Source organism: Erythrolamprus reginae, chromosome Z, assembly GCF_031021105.1.
Source record: "Erythrolamprus reginae isolate rEryReg1 chromosome Z, rEryReg1.hap1, whole genome shotgun sequence".
In the NCBI taxonomy this organism is placed as follows: Eukaryota; Metazoa; Chordata; class Lepidosauria; order Squamata; family Dipsadidae; genus Erythrolamprus; species Erythrolamprus reginae.
The window spans coordinates 138,198,703-138,216,164 of NC_091963.1; the positions used below are offsets into that span (position 1 = coordinate 138,198,703).

General features: G+C 45.1%; 1 protein-coding gene across 1 annotated transcript in view; it reads left to right on the forward strand.

The window, feature by feature from the left end:
• The window catches only part of BCL7C (BAF chromatin remodeling complex subunit BCL7C), a 30,629-nt gene extending 15,639 nt beyond the window's left edge, over nt 1–14,990 (forward strand). Inside the window, exons 4-6 of the mRNA XM_070730192.1 lie at nt 9,377–9,538; nt 10,426–10,511; nt 12,619–14,990. Of these exons, the coding sequence (XP_070586293.1) occupies nt 9,377–9,538; nt 10,426–10,511; nt 12,619–12,753 (383 nt within the window). The 3' untranslated portion in view covers nt 12,754–14,990. The remainder of the gene's footprint in view (nt 1–9,376; nt 9,539–10,425; nt 10,512–12,618) is intronic.
• The last annotated feature ends 2,472 nt before the right edge of the window (nt 14,991–17,462 follow it).

The window sequence follows — 17,462 nt, forward strand, 5'->3', positions numbered from 1 at the left end:
TTAAACACTCACCAGCTTGTATACTTCTCTCTCTCTCTTTCTAGCTCTCATGCTTTGATCCTCTTTCATCGGTGATTTAACAATCTCTGCAGTGTATCCTTCTGTTTGTGGCTACCACAGCTAGGACGACAGCAGGTCGTCTTATGCAGCCGCTGGCCAAGAGGCTGGTGCCAGTTACCGGGGGGGGGGGGGGCTTGTCATTCCCAGTCCACCGACCAGTGTCTCTCTTTGTCCCCGCCTCTCCAGGGCGGTTCTGGCCTGGTACTTACTAGTATCGGGTCTCCTAGAGCAGAGGTCTTCAAACTTGGCAACTTTAAGACTTATGGACTTCAACTCCCAGAATTCTCCAGTCAGCTATGTGGGCTGGAGAATTCTGGGATTTGAAGTCTACAAGTCTTAAAGTTGCCAAGTTGGGGGACCCCTGTCCTAGAGGCTGATATTTGGGGTTCCGCAGCGGAGCATGGGGAACTCCGCAGCTGCTCTCTATTTAAAGAAGCTTATTGGGATGGCATTTTGCTGGATTCCTAATACTGTAAAGAGCTATTGTCACTGTCTGCCTCATGCCTCTTCAGTACGAGAACTGCACATTGGCAATGAGGATGGGATACTGAAGAGCAATTTTGGAATGAAGCCGAAAATCCAGCCCAGTAGGAACTCAAGCGTCGGCCATTTTGTACACCAAATTTAAGCTGTCATCTAGCAAGCTACCATGTCGTCGTTCCACCTGCCGAATCCGTTCAATTCGACCAAGGAGAATTGGAGGGCCTACATGACCAGATTCCCCTGCTTCCTTGAAGCCAAGGACTTACAAGGCCGCTCAGGCAACAGGAAGTGAGCCCTGTCATGAGCCATTGTGGACATGAAGTTTTTTCAACCTGGCTGAATTGCTAGCAGAGCCAACGCCAGTAGAAATGCTTCTTTGGCAATCGCTCCAAACTCTGCTTGAAACATATTATGCTCCGCTACCATCTAAAGTGGCCAGAAGACATGAACTCCGCCAACGGTTACAAAAGGATGGTGAAACAATAAACCAATACCCCACGGCTCTCAGGATGGCAGTAATGCATGGTGACTTTTGCAACTTGGATGATGTCTTGCTGGACCAATTAATATGTAGAGTCCAGGATATCCAGACACAATGAAGGCTTCTTGTCAAATCTAATGAGACCCTTCAAACTGCATTAGATGAGGCCAGAGCCACCAAGTCTTTGAACAAAGCTTCACAGTCACTGCACCAAAGGAGCAACCCGACCCTGAAGGAGGCGACTCCAATGACTCCAATGAGAGCAGAGATGAGGAAGTCTTCAGGACTGACCGGCATCAGGGAATCGAGGCGCATAAGACAAAGCCCTGCCTCAACTGTTGGGGGCTCGCATCCATGAATGTCCTGCCAGTTCCAAGATGCCATGTGCCACAGAAGCAATTAGCCAGGCCACATTGCACAGGCCTGCAGAGCACCACTGTTATCACTATGTTTTCCCGCCAGAGGCACCAGGCGAAACAGTCAGCTGCATGAACCTAGATGTTAAAGGACAACAAGCACAACAACCCGACTACCGTCTACCATTCGGGGCAAACCAAACAAAGGTGGGCCAGGCAAGTATTCAGAACAAGAAACCTATCATCACACTTCTCTTGTGAAATGGAAATAGACACCGGCTCATCTATATCCATCGTGTCTTGATCAGCTGTGAAGAGGTGATTCCAGTCCTCCGCCAGAGAAAACTATGAACACAACTACTTTGCATAAACGATTACCAGGGTAATTGTATTCCTCTGATGGGCTATCGAGAGTTCAACGTCAAGTTTGGCCACCATGAAGCAAGCCTACCATTAACCGTCATTCAGGATCAGCTTCCAAGTCTGCTCGGCCTTGATTGGTTGATGCACTAGGAATGGGAGTGACCGGGATCAATGCTACCACTACCAGCATCAATGCTTCCTCTACAGAATATGACGACCTGCTGCACGAGCTCCAAGATCTTTTCAACCCAAGGGTCAGCAAGTACGTGGGCACTCCAATTTCCTTTAGTTTAGATCCAAAGATACTCCCATTAGACTTAAGCCTCGACGAGTTCCCTTCGTTTTAAAGCCAAAGATCAACCAGGAATTAGACAAATTCATAAGCCAGGGGATTAGAGCCTGTTGATCATGTGAAGTGTGAAACACCTATTGTAACACCAATGAAAAGCGATGGGGCTATTTGTATGTGTGTTGACTACAAGTGCATACTCAACAAGGCTCTTCAACAGAGCCCATACCCAGTACCCATAGTACAGCATTTGCTGCACACATTTGGCCCAGGCGCCATTTATGCTAAATTGGATCTCGCGCAGGCGTACCAGTAGCTACCGGTTGACCACAAGACTGCTGAAGCACAAACAATTGTTATGCACTGCGGGGCATTCAAATGTAATAGGTTGCAATTTAGAGTCAGTGTTGCCCCCGGTATTTTCTAAGGTATTATGGAGAGAGTCCTAAATAAACTACCAGGTGTCATCTCCTATTTCAACGACATACAGTGGTACCTCTACTTACGAACTTAATTTGTTCTGTGACCAGGTTCTTAAGTAGAAAAGTTTGTAAGAAGGAACAATTTTTCCCATAGGAATCAATGTAAAAGCAAATAATGCGTGTGATTGGGGAAACTACAGGGAGGGTGGTGGCCCTGTTTCTTCCCAGGAGATTCCTAGATAGGCCCTATGGAGGCTTCTCCCCACCTTTTCTGGACCTGTTTCCTCCCAGGAGATTCCTAGAGAGGCCCCATAGAGGCTTCTCCCGGCCTTTTCTGGACCTGTTTCCTCCCAGGAGATTCCTAGAGAGGCCCCATAGAGGCTTCTCCCCGCCTTTTCCGGTTACAGTTTCGCAGGCTCGGGTTTGTAAGTGGAAAATGGTTCTTGAGAAGAGGCAAAAAAATCTTGAACACCCGGTTCTTATCTAGAAAAGTTTGTAAGTAGAGGTGTTCTTAGGTAGAGGTACCACTGTACTAATAACTGCTAAAGACAAACCTCAGTTATGGGAAAGGTTCAGAGAGGTTCTGCCAAGATTTAGAGCTGCTGGGCTCAGGGCTAAAGCTAGCAAATTAAGGTGCCAGGGGTTGAGTTTCTGGGGTATCGAATAAATGGGTCCCGCATTCACCCCACAAGGGACAAGGTCAGGGCAATTATGGAAGCTCCTGTCCCCACCAACAGAATGGAACTTCAGGCATTCCTGGGGCTGCACAGCCCCACTCCAAACAATGATGCATCACAAACAAACATGACAGGCAGAGTTTCGCTGAATTGGATTAGGAAACTGTTCTCTGAAAGAAGGTTCTGAGCTGGTCTTCAAACCCATGGGGCCTTCTTTGATAGCAGTTTGTGCAAAGACTCAGCCATGGTGGCTTTATTAGAAAGATGCTAAAGAAGCATGAGAAAATGCTATAGAAGTTCTTATATAAGAAGGCCCCATGGGTTTGGAGACTGGCTCATAGCGCTGCATTTAGGGCTGTAAAAGACCTCCTTTCAGAGGTCAGTTTCTTAATCCAATGCATCATTGTTTGGAGTGGGGGCAGTGCTGAGCCAGACTGCCTAATGGGCATGAGGCCCCCATTGTCTATTTTTCCAGAACACTGTCTAGTGCTGAAAAGAACTATAGCCAATTGGATCGTGAAGCCCTTGCCGCCGTGGCTGGAGTTAAGTGGTTTCATGAGTACCTATTTGGCTGAGATTTGAATGGGTTACCAACCATAAGCAGTTGTTAGGGCTCATTGCTCATTCTCCAAAATTGACTTGCTGGACTATTTTCCTGGCCTCCTACTCCTATAGACTAATTCCAGGCAAGGCCATGGGACACACTGATGCCTGGAGCCGGTGGCCACTGCTGGACTTAGTGGATGACCACACTGGGCGTCCTTGTACTCTTAATTGACTATGCTGGGCTAGGCCTGCTCACATTGCCCGACATTGCTGTTCAGTCTGCTAAAACCACTGTATTTTGCACCATTTTGAACTGGGTAGGGAGGGGGTGGCCACAAGGGCCAGTCAAACCATACGCATAGAGGCAGCATGAAATATCGGTGCAAGGGAATGCCTATTGTGGGGTGAACGCATCATTGTTCCTCTGTAATTTCAAGAGGACATACTAAAATCATTGCATGAGGACTACAGAGGGATTGTTAGGATGAAGGTGCTGGCATGAAGCTATACGTGGTGGCCCAACATAGAGGAATGGATCACATGGCAGGATTTCAGGGCATCCCCTCCCAAATCCCTGGTGCAGGAGTGGGAACAACTCAGGGCCCCCTGGTCTTGCCTCCACGTTGACTTCGTGGTTCCATCCCATGGGCAAACCTTTATGGTAGTTATAGATGCCTGTTCAAAATGGCTTGAAATAATTTTAAGGTCTACCACACTACTGATGCTGTTATCTGACCACTTAGGAAGCTGTTTGCTACACGTGGGTTGCCTGACACGATTGTTTCGGACAATGGTCACAACTCACGGCAACACAATTTGAGGGATTCCTAGCTGAATTAGGAATAAAACACAGTTTAGTAGCACCTTTCTATCTTAGCAGCAACAGGCAAGTTGAATGAGTGGTACAGGCAGCAAAAGAGGCCTTAGGCTATTTAGGACTGGGCGATTGGCAAGCCCAAGTCGACAAGTTCCTCATGGTGCAACATATTATCCTTAGTACAGTAACAGGAAAAAGTCCAGCAGAGCTATTGATGGACCATAAACTCCGGTCCGTATTAGATAGATTTCACCCAAGCTATTTCAATCAAAGAGCAAATAAGTTTAGAACGAACAAGAACGTTAGACATAAATGACCTGGTGTTCGCTAAGAACTTCACGCAGGGCTACCTGGGGAGATCCTAGAAGTAACAGGCCCAAAGTCATACTGGTATTGTTAATAGATGGTAGAAATCGGTGGGTGCCAAATTGACCAATTGTGTAGCCACCATCCCTTAAATACTGACTGCCGACCAGGCTCTAATGATGATTTCCCTACAGCTAACTCTGATCCGAAGGAGCTGGTGCACTTATCTGAAGAGCCGGAGTCGCCACCCATCGACAACTTCAAGTCGGTTCCAGTCGAGCCATCGGCCACGCCCGAGCCATTCCAGGAGGTAGAGCCAGAGAGGGAAAACCCATCCTTTTTGCCCAAAGCCAGCACCCAAACTGAGCTGCGCAGGTCATCTAGGACTCCCCAACATCCTGTGTATCTAAATGACTATGTGTTAAATCTGTGGGAGTAAACCAAATGGGGAGGGGCGTTATGTATTGAGTGTTTGAATACAAGCAAACCGCTTACACCAAAGTCCGCTTTGCAGAGTGGGAAAATAAAGAGCGCTGATTGGTTCATCCAACCGGCAGCCCTCTATTTAAAGAGGCTTGCCGGGTTGGCCTTTTGTTAGATTCACTTTACTTCTAATAAAGAACTGTTGTCACTAAGTCTGCCTCATGACTCTTCAGTATGAGAACCAGGATTGGGCTACTGCCCAGATGGGGGGCAGGGGGAGAACGCAGCGGGGTAGCGAAAATGGAGCTCCACCCCTGAGCCCCCAATTTGCACTGAAAGATGTTGAAAGAAAATGCAGGGCGTCCTGCATGAGCCACGCCCACAGTGTGGTAGTAAAAATTTTGGTAACCCTTCACCGAAGAGAACTCAACAGAAATAATAGCTTTATTTATTTTGCATGGAAACACCTGATTCTACCTGGCTTTCTTGCAACCAGTTTCTTTCAGTAAAAGTTCAAATAAATGGAGTTACAAGGTTTACTTTCCTTAGAGAGCAAACTGGGGCAGGTTTGACGTTAACAAAGCATGATTCACTTAACAATGCAGTGATTTGCTTGCCAACATTGGCAAAAAAAGGTTATAAAATTGGGCACAACTCACTAAGTGACTGTATCATTTAGCCACAGAAATTTGGGTTGTAAGACAAGGATTACCTGTATATTCCTGCTTTATGGTTCTGTGAAGCCTTTGGCTTTTTTGAAATGCCGCTAAACTACAGTTTGCCTCCTCTGGTTGTTGCTGCTAGGAAATGTGAAAATTTTCCCTACTGGCTCTGTAGTGGGGGCGTGGCGGGGGTGGGTGGGTCATGTGACCGGGTGGGCATGGCCAACCTGATGTCACTCTCGTCACTCACTGTTGGATCGAGGAGTTGCACATCCTGAAGCACTTTCTGCCCTTCCGAAGCCCACAACGCTTTGGGTTTCCTTCCGCCGTTTGGCTTGAATGCCCAAGCGAACCTTGGAGCCTTCTTTTGCCCCGCTCTCCATCGCGGAGGGCCATGCATCTCCTCCCGCCAATCCTCTGTACTAACCAAACTGATTTAACTGTTATTTATAAAATCATACATTCCAGTCGTTGACCACTCTGTTGCTGAAATCGTATTTTCTTCAGTCTTGTTTGGAGCAATTTACATAAAGTTTATCTATTACGTGCTCTTGTGTTGTTGTTGTTAACGGTGAAATAGTCACTAACAGGGAGTGACTACTTCACCTTTAACAACCAAAACATACTAAATGTAAATTGCTCCAAACTAGACTGCAGAAAATACGATTTCAGCAATAGAGTGGTCAATGCCTGAGCTTCACTACCGGACTCTGTTGTTTCCTCCCCCAATCCCAAAATCTTCAACCTTACATTATCCACAATCAACCTCTCCCCTTTTTCTAAGAGGTCTGTAAGGGGTGTGCATAAGTGCACCTTTGTGCCCGCTGTTCCTGTCCAATTGTCTTTTTATCCTTTCTTTCACTACTTTTTACTTATGTTATGTTAACACATACTATAAGACTATACTTGTTTGACAAATAAAATGAATAAATAAGTAAACAAACTGCCCACCCCATTTCTGCAAAGGCAGAGCCTTTCCTGCAGGGTGATCCAAAGAGGGGAGGGGGATGCTGTAGAAAAGGCAGCCTTCCACTTATGCCTCTCGTATTAATTGATGCATTGGTGTTGGGGTAGATTTTCATAGTATTACTAGATTACTATAATACTACGATAAATATTTAAGAAATGAAGATTTTAAAGTATGGATTTATTAATAGTTATGTTTTTGGTTTTGCTGATTGTTTTAGTTTTAATAGTAATAGACTTTGGTTTTGTTTTATTATTAATTTCTTTTAATAAAAAAGGGGCTTATTTATTATTATTATTATTATTATTATTATTATTATTATTATTATTAGATTTATTAGATTTGTATGCCGCCCCTCTCCATAGATTATTATTTCCTTATTTATTATTTTATTTATTATTTTATTTATTTATTTATTCATACATACATACATACATACATACATACATACATATTTCTATGCCGCCCAATCCCAAAGGGACTGTTGCTCAGACACTATACTTTTCTGCCCACACCGAAAAAAAATTAGAGGGAACATTGCACTGGGTTGGATTACTATAAAGCCACTTCCTCGCTTCTCAGTGGTGGCTAATGTGCCGGCAACTGCAGAACCCTCCATCTCCTCCTCCTTCTCCAATTTCTCCTTCAGCTTTCTTCCTTCTCCCGCTGTGAAATGAAAGCGATGGCGGCAGGTTTACTTCGGGCAGGCAGACCTCTGCAGCCAGGTGTGTAGGGAGGGTGACGAGTACGGTAGCAATGGCCTCTTACATGCACAGTGCACAGAGGCAGCAAAGGCAGGCAATGTGGTCCCGGCATGCTCGCTGCAGGGGAGGCACAGTGATTGCTCGGCCAGGGCAGCCTCTGCAGTGCAGAATTGGCCACTGCACCTGGGCCATGTCCTGCTCCAGCTGGCTGCACGACTACAAAGGGAGCGACATAGTGAAGATGAAGGGCTACCCGTAGTGACCCACCCAGATAAGTGCAGCAGCCCAGGCCGAAGGGAAAGCTCTCTGGTGGCAGCAACTTCCACCCCTCTCAGTCTACTTCTTTACTGGCGGGAAGTGAGCTTCCTTCTCCAAGAGTGCCGGACTCCGAAGCCAAGATCCTGAAGTGGCGTCAGCGGTCAAAGAGAGTAGGCAGGTGGTTGGTTGAGTGGGAAACAATTGGGCTACTTCAGAGCCCCAAGCTTCGCAGAGCTTTCCTGCCTTCCACATGGCCTTCTGCTTTCCTGCCTTCACAAGCTTTCTACGGGGAAACTGGGAAAGCCGCGTAGAAGGCAGGAAAGCATGTCAGGGCTGCGGAGAAGGGAGTAGGCTGCTACCTCCCTTCCCCGCTGTGTAGACATGCTTTCCTGCCTTCCATGTGGCCTTCTGCTTCTTCCTCCCCTCACCCCCATTGCCAGTCTCGGCCTTACCATATGCTGCTACAGTTGCTACTGCTATAGGGGTGAGACTGAGAGCGGCAGGAAACAGCAAGCAGAAAAAGCCCAAAAGGCCGGAAATGGCAAGCAGATGTGCCAGGGCTACTGTACATGCACACCACATCACCCGCAGCCTTCTTCCAGTGCAGACTCGCGTCCTACTGCATGTGCAGTCCCGGGACATCAGCTTACAGGTCGGGTGGGTGGCGATCACCAGACCGACTTGGGAGCGTGGTCAGCCAGCCATTGCTGGTGGCTCGGTGAACAGTGGTGGGCAGCAGCTGGTGTGGTCAGGTGCTCCGTCCCAATAGGAAATTCCGGGATGGGCACACAGCTGCACATATGTACTCAACATGCCGTCCCTCTCCAAAGACTCAGGGTGGCTTATAACATATAAAAAAGAAACAATAAAATACAATAAGCTAAATCCAATTAATTAAAACTAAGTAACTACTCTAAAATCCTTAACTATATTAAAAATCAATCATAGCCATTCAAACAACTACCATATATAACATTCGTCAGCCAGGGGGCTATGGTCTAATCGCCCTAGGCCCAGCAACATAAATGAGTCTTGAGATTTTTATGGAAGGCGAGGATGGAGGGGGCAGTGCGAATCTCCAGGGGGAGCTGATTCCAGAGGGCCGGGCCCCCCACAGAGAAGGCTCTTCCCCTAGACTCTTCCAAGTGACATTATCTAGTTGACGGGACCTGGAAAAGGCCGACTCTTTGGGACCTGACCGGTTGCTGGGATTCATGCAGCAGAAGGCGGTCCCGTAAGTAATCTGGCCGGATGCCATGTAGGGCTTTATAAGTTATTACCAACACTTTGAATTGTGTTCAGAAACCAATTGGCAGCCAATGCAGTCCTGTTGGTGAAGTATTGGTGGCCATTGTTACCGGTTTGCCCGAACCGGTCCAAACTGGGAGCATTTCACCTCTGAGCTTCTTCCTTTCTCATTACATCTCTTGGTTCTGTCAGTGGGTACTCAGGCCCTCATAAGACATCAATGTACACTGCCACTGAACCTGGAGTCTCCATGCAGTGAAAAAAAAACCCTTCTAGACACAGTTCTTCATGGCCCTGTCCCTGTTTTCCGCCAGATGAGAACAGCAGCCAGAGTTCTCTTTCGGAGACGTCCCTGCTGAAAGGAGGTGACACCAGCTCCACCCCTACCCCGGATCGAAGCCAGACTGTGACTCCCACCCACTTAGGAGAGCTGAAGACAGAAGATTTGCAGCCCCCTCTGTTGGGGCAAGAGGGAGGTAGGTTCATCTGCGAAGAGATCTTGTGGCATTCAGCAACAGCCCATATTGTCTTATGTTTTGGTATTGCTGGATTTATTGGAAGAGGAGGAGGAAGAGAGGAATGGGAAGGGGAGGAGGAGGAGGAGGGTTACTCAGCCTTTGCAGTTTGAGGATTTGTTTGACTTCAGCTCCCAGAATTCTCCAGTTTGAGGAATTCTGGGAGTTGAAGTCCACATATCTGAAATTAAGAAACTCTGATGGAAACTCTTATGCTATATATGGGAATAGCTTTGGGGGACAGGAGAAAGAACCATGGAAAAGTTAGATTTCAGGCAACTGAGTCTGCCGAATAAATTGGGCTGTGGAAAATGTCTGAGAAAGGACCCTTCCTAATTACTTTCATTGTAAAGGCAATGGGGAAGAAATGTACTTTCAGACTTGCAAGATTACGTCAACTTTCAATCAAACCTGGCAAAAGGCATTTCTCTATTCCTCAGTTGCCACACATAGTGGGGAGGAGGGGGGGGAAGGAGGATGAAATGTGTTGCTAGACTAAACACAGAACTTTCTCATGAGAACCAAGGTCACCTCTACTTCTCTTCTTTCAGAAGTTCTGCAATTTTTAACATTTAGTGAGGACCGCAATTATGCTCCGATAAAATTCTATATTGTGCCGCATCTATTAAGCTTCTCTTTCTTGTTGAATTATGCTACCCAACTTTTACACCGATTAGCTAAATTTCCAGTTTTGAACCTTAATATAAATCTCTTCCCCCCAAGTCTGCAAAAAGTAAATTTTAAGGATGGATGTTCATAAGACGATTGGGGGAAATAAAAGCTACGTTTTTTAAAAGAAAATCTGCTGGGATTTGCTTGTTTTTGATTGATTTCTTTTCTGCCTACAGATTCTGGGGGGCTGCTTCTCGAGAGAACCGATGACCCTCCCAAGCTTAGCAAAGAAGAACCAGATCGCACAGCATCTGATTTCAAGGTGATTGTGCTGATTGTGAGAAAAAAAAGCTGAGGATTCGGATAGGGGGGGACAGGTGGTCAAAAAAAAATCAAGATGGCCATTACCATGCAAACAAAGCCTCTCCCTTTTTTAAAATGTGTGAAAATGAGAAAATTATTACGAACAAAATGCTATCAGAAATTTCTACTTACAATGGAGCAAAACCATCTCTTGACTACATTATTGGCCTCCATCCAGGGGTGGGCAACAGGTAGGACAGGGTGGAACGCAGTTCCACCATCGGAAATTTATTTATTTATTGGATTTATATGCCGCCCCTCTCCGAGGACTCAGGGTGGTTTACAACATAAATGAAGCCGTGTGCCCCGCTCAAGCTGATCATCCCACCCTCCTCCTCAGAAAGCGGCAGGGAGACCAGCAACGGCAGGAGTTGCAGGGGGCCGTTTTCCTCCTCCCTCTTTTCTCAACAGCTGATTGGCACCCATTTACCTAGCTACCCAGCCTGAGGCGGGCGGGTGACCCAGGAAGGAGAGCATGGAAAACGTGAAATAAATTGTCACCCCAGAGAGCGACACTGGTGAGGTTATAAGTCGAGGACTTAACAGTTCACTTGAACGATGATGATCGTTCAAGCCACTCCCACCTGGTCACATGGCCAGCAACCCACTCCTACCCAGTCACATAACCATCAAGCCACACCCACAGTGTGGCAGTAAAAACTTTGGCTGCCCATTACTGCCTCCATCCCTGATCAAGTGTCTTTCAAATACTGTATTCTTTTTATGTCTTAGCCATTTCCTTATTTTCTTTTGTATGCTAAAATTTTAACAATTAAACACTTTTTTAAAAAGAAAAGAAAAGATATTTAAAAATGGTCAATGGGATCTATCACTTTGGAGCTTTAAAACTTTAATGCCCTCTCGCATTTAATGTAACATGCTTATATGCTTATAGATAGTCCTCAGTTTATGACACAAAGGAGCCCAACTTTTCTGTTGCTAAGCAAGTGAGTTTTGCCCCATTTTGTGATCTTTCTTGCTATGGTTGTTAAACGAATCACTGTAGTTGATAAATTAGTAACCTGGTTGTTAAGTGAAGCAAAGGCGCAATTCGGTCTAGAGCCTCCATTGCAACCATGTTCCAGGTTGCAGCAAGAGACTCTGCCGAACTGTGAACAAGTGAATCCGGCAAAATCCCAAGCGCCCTTTGAAAACCTTCTGGATCTGGGATGGAACCTCCTAATCAGTTCCGCCTCTCCGCGTGGAAGAATTGGAGCCTTAAAATCGAGCCGCAATAGGAAATGACCTGACCATGACAAAGGCAACATTTCTAAACCCCTTAATATCAGATCATTACTCAACTGCTCCGAGAGGAAAATCATGTTGAGAGTGTGCCCTCTCTCATGGGTCGGGCCCTGAACTATTTGGGTCAGGTCCATGGTTGTCATGGTGGCTATGAACTCCTGCACCAACGCAGAGGATTCACTGAGCGACGGCAGATTAAAATCCCCCAAGACAACCGCCAGCCTGGCTACCTCCTCGAGTAGCACAGGCAGGGCTGTTGACACGCAGCTGGGAGGCAGGTACATGAGCAACAACTCCACCTGTACCCCTAGGTCCAGCCTCATAAGAAGGGACTCACAACCCGCAATCTCAGGAGCAGTGAGCCTACATAGCTTGATGGTCTTCCTGGCTATAATTGCCACTCCTTCCCCCCTTCCCTGGGGTCGAGGCTGGTGCCATACCTGAAACCCGGCTGGGCACATTTCCGAGAGAAGAACTCCTCTCTCTGGGCCCAGCCAGGTCTCAGTCACACATGCCAGGTCTGCCTTCTCCTCCAGGAGTAAATTCTGGATGAGGGGAGCTTTATTTATAGCAGACCTGGCATTAAGCAGCAACAGCCTGAGGCCAAGGTCCGGATATTGCTTGTCATCAGTTCTCCGGGTCAAGTCCATGGGGCAGGAACAAGGAACCACTTTCAAGCAGCATTCCCTTCTTCCCCAAGAACGGTCTACCCCATGTCTCCCGCCAAAGCTGACTCTCCCCAACTACTCGTAGTTGAAGTTAGTGCAGAGTTGCCAAACTTGAAAAACACTGGCTAAGAGCTTCCCTTGCTTGTCTTCCAGGACACGGATAAAGCAACTTGCTCGGAACCCACCACAGATGTGGAAGAACGAACATCTGCAATGGAAGGTCCCCCAGCGAAGCGGGCCCATACAGAGGAACAAGCTTTACAGCCTACCCCACCCTCTGAGGTTTAACCTCAGGTTTCAGGCCTGTCTCTCCCATTTCTTCTGATAGATGGATCTATGTGGGAGAAGGTGACATAATGTTAGCTAAATATGGTGCATCCAAACCATCTGTGTGCAACATGTGATTGCTATAGTACTTCCTGCTGCCCCCTTGTGACCAGCCTGTTTCCATGAAACATTCATGTTTTATGCATGCATGGAAATGAAATATAGGTGTGGGAAGAGAGGCTTGTGACCAAATGAAATTGTGTAGACTTACAGAAATAAGAAAAGCAGAAATATGATTTATATAGTGGAAATATAAGAGAGTAAAGTCTAAGATCTGTTTTAAAGCACACATTAGGAAGGTCAAAACTTTCCTAAATTCTCTGTTCAAGCCTAGTTTTTCAGCATGAAAGAGCAGCCTGTAGTTTAAAAGCAATTTTATATCCAATCAAAACCCAAATTTTGCAGCATGGAAACACATATTTTGGGAAAAGAGCAAGTTGCACAATTTAATTAGAGTGGTACCTCTACTTAAGAATGCCTCTACTTAAGAACTTTTCTGGATAAGAACTGGGTGTTCAAGATTTTTTTTGCCTCTTCTTAAGAACCATTTTCTACTTAAGAACCCAAGCCCGGAAAAATTTCCCAGAAAATTCGAGAGCGGCACGAAGGCCCGGTCAGTTTCCTCCCATTCTCCCTTTAATCCCGGCCATTTCAGGCTTTTCCGGGCTGCCAGAGGAGCCTTTCGGTGGCGTTTAAGGAGGCTTTGGCAGTCCAGAGCGAACAAAGCATTTTCCTTTCTCTGGGTGCTTGGAGAGAGAATAAACCTCTGCCAGCGCCCAGGGTAAAGGAACGCTCCCTTCACTCTGGGCAGCGACTGTCCTCCTGCTCTTCTTCCTCCTCTTCCTCCCATCCAAATTACGAGCCTTTATTTCTTTCCTAATGGGTTGGCACACATTATTTGCTTTTACATTGATTCCTATGGGAAAAATTGCTCCTCCTTTTCTACTTAAGAACCTGGTCACAAATTAAGTTCTTAAGTAGAGGTATCGCTGTATTTAATAATGCTAAAGTTAGGGTACCTGATGCTTTTAAAAAACAAACTGGAAAAAGCGTCATGCTGTAATTATGTCTTTCGCACCAAGTGTATCATTCAAATCATTTGCATCCAGATAGTCCTTGATTTAGGACAGAAGTTTCACACTCTAGTATCGATAGTCCTTGATTTTACAACTACAGTATTCATTTAGTGACTGTTCAAAATCACAATGGCACTGAATGATGATTGTTTTTCACACAACTGTTGCAACATCTCCATGATCAAAATTCAAATGTTTATCTGTATGACAATGCTATTTCCTGGAGTCATGTGATCACTTTTTTCCTATCTTCTGATAAGCAAAGTCAATGGGACAGACAGGTTCCCTTAACCATACTGCTAATAATCACAGTGATTCACTTAACAGTTGTGTTAAGAAATGTCACAAAATGGGGCAAAATTTACTTAACTATCCTGTTTAGCAACATAAATCTTGAATTCAATTGTGGACATAAGTCAAGGACTATCTGCATAGTCTTAAGTCGAGAACTACCTGTAAAGCACCATGACACGTGCGATGTCATACAGCACTCACAAATAATAGTGGTGCAGAGTTGCAACTAGAGAATAAAAATAATAATGCTTTCTAACATTTTAGGAAGGAAAAATAACATTGTAGTCTGCTTACTAAAGATACAGAATTCACTAGAATTCATGGTGTGAATGCATTTTTGTCCTTTGGACTTCCACTTCTAAACATTGGCCAAATTTCAAGTGTATATATATTTTCTCCAAGCGTGTTTGAAATACTACGAAGCAGAAATTGTGACAATCCACATTGGCAATCCATATTGATGAGAAACACTTGTGTGTGTTATTTGGCAAACATATGTGATATTAGGAAGTCATTTATCGTCAATTTACCTGAAGGAAGTGATGCCGTGGTTGTATCCATTCAATTTGACTGATAGGATATAATTGCACAATTTCTAAAATGCAACTGAGTTCTCTAATGAAAGTTTTTCATGTGTGAAATCATTCACACTTCATGAATGAAGACATTCATTCATAAAAGGTTAAGGTAGTAGTAGCAGCTAGTGGAAGTGAAGTATTATTTGATTTAGCAATAACATGCTAGCATTTTTATATCTATGGTTTTATAAGCATCTAATCTTACATTGTAATTTTCATATCTTATAAACACTTATTCTTCATTCAGAAATCTGTAGTGGGGTTTTTTTGTCTGAAAAGAAAAAGTGGGTATTTCTTAAAACCAATATTTTTTTTGCTTGCATGGAAAATACACTGCTCAAAAAAAATAAAGGGAACACTTAAACAACACAATATAACTCCAGGAAAATCAAACTTCTATGAAATCAAACTGTCCACTTAGGAAGCAACACTGACTGACAAAATTTCACATGCTGTTGCGGGCATTCAACTTTGTACAGAACCAACTATTCAATGAGAATATTTAATTCATTCGGATCTAGGATGTGTTATTTGAGCGTTCCCTTTATTTTTTTGAGCAGTATGTTTTGTCAAGGCCAATTTTTGAATGACTCACCTGCTGGAATAGGTAGGCCATATTTCGTAGGCCCTGGGTGAACTCATTCAAACTCCATTTTTGGACCTTTAGAGATAGCTGACGGGTAATGGACAAATCTGACTCTAGTTTCTGCCTGTTTACCTTTTCCAATAAGTAACCAAGTTGGAAGATCATTTAAAAGCAATTTATTATACTCAAAGTAGCATCTTCATCTCATATTCCCTTTTAGAGTGAAGGGAAAATGCAAGAGGGTAATTGGACAGAACAAAATTAACTTTCCTTTTGCCTAGGTAATCAATTACATGCAGTCAAACCTGTTATATACCGGTATTTGCATCCCATAATACCACACATATTCTGTCATCATAAAATGACGACAGAAGGGGCGTATATATTAGGATCCTAATAAGTAAAAAGGTTCTGGGGTTCACAAGACTTAACCAGATGGCAATTAGCGCTTACAAGCTCTCTCTTATCGGGAGACATGGTGCAGACACTATGCCAGGGTTCCACAGATGCCCTAATGCAGGGGTCCCCAAACTTTTTACACAGGGGGCCAGTTCACTGTCCCTCAGACTGTTGGAGGGCCGGAGTATAAAAAAACCCCATGAACAAATCCCTATGAACACTGCATATACCTTATTTAAAGAAAAAAACAAAATGGGAACAAATACAATATTTAAAATAAAGAAGTAATAAAGTAATTTATACTTCTTTATTAACAAGTAAATTTAAACTTAAATCAATCAACTCCCTTCATTTCTCCTTCCTCTCCTCTCTCCGTTTTTTCCTTCTCTCTCATGTTTCATTTTCCTCTCCCTTGTTCTTTCCATCATTTTCTCATTTTTCTCTTCCTCCTTTCTCTCTCCCTTTCTATCTCTCCCTCAGCCCCACCTCTCTCTTTCTCTCTGTCCCTCTCTTTCCCTCTCTCTTTCTCTCACTCACTCTCTTTCTATCTCTCCCTCTTTGTATCTCTCTCTTTCCTTCCACCCACCCACTCAACTTCTCCTTCCTTCCTTCCCTCCCTCCCTGCCTCCTTCCCCCTCCCTCCCTCTCTCTTTCTCTCCCTCTGTTCCTTCCTTTCTTTCTCTTTCTCTCCCCCCTCTTTCCTTTTTCCCTCCCTCACTGCCACCCACCCAAACTCCCCGTCCCCTGGCTTTCTTCCTCCTCCTTGCCGCCGCCAAACGCTCAGCAGCAGAGTCGATGGGAGATTTGAGAGCTTATTATATAGACTGGTAAAATATCGAACGCTGCCGCGGGCCGGATAAATGGCCTCAGCGGGCCGCATCCGACCCATGGGCTGCAGTTTGGGAACCGCTGCCCTAATGAATTATGAGCTTCAAGCCAAACTTCAAAAGAAATCAAGTAAATTCACACTTTGCCTCTCAGCCCCCTTCCCCTTCCAATATGCACCATCAGTCACATTCCCCAATGAAGCAATTTTGTGGTTGTAAAAGTCAATCCGTCCGGCCATGTGGGGTTTTGTGGAGAGGACCTTGGTGTATTGGTTGGAATGTACCTTGTTTTGACTGATAGACCAGGTCTTTGATGAAGCTGCGAGGTTTGTTTTCCCATCTCCCTTGCCAATAGCAACTCAAGAGCAGGATTAGAGATGCTTTGTGAGTTGCCATTCAGCTCCCTTTGCTTCCTGAAGATGACCTGTGCGAAGCAAAGACAGTTTATTTAGATTTTATTGTTTTAGACTTATATACCGCTTTATAGTGCTTTTACAGACCTCTCTAAACAGTTTACAGAGTCAGCCTATCACCCCAAACAATCTGGGTCCTCATTTTTATCTGACCTCGGAAGAATGGAAGACTGAGTTAACCTTGTGCCTGGTGAGATTCGAATTGGTGAACTACAGTCAGCAGTCAGCAGAAGCAGCTTGCCTGTTTGAGTGCCATGCCCATAATTCAATGCCTGTGGAGAGCGAAAACAGCTCCCCCTGCTCCCCAGAGGCCCTCTTGAGGGCAGGAAATGGCCTGTTCCCCAAATTCTGATGGGCCCAGTACGCTTGTACCTCACCCTCCCCAGGCTCCAAAAGCTTCCCTAGAGCTAGGGGGGAGGGTAAAAATGCCTCCCTCCCCCGAGGATGGAAACCAAAACCGCCCTCCCAGAGCCTCTTTGTGAGCCAAAAATGAGCTG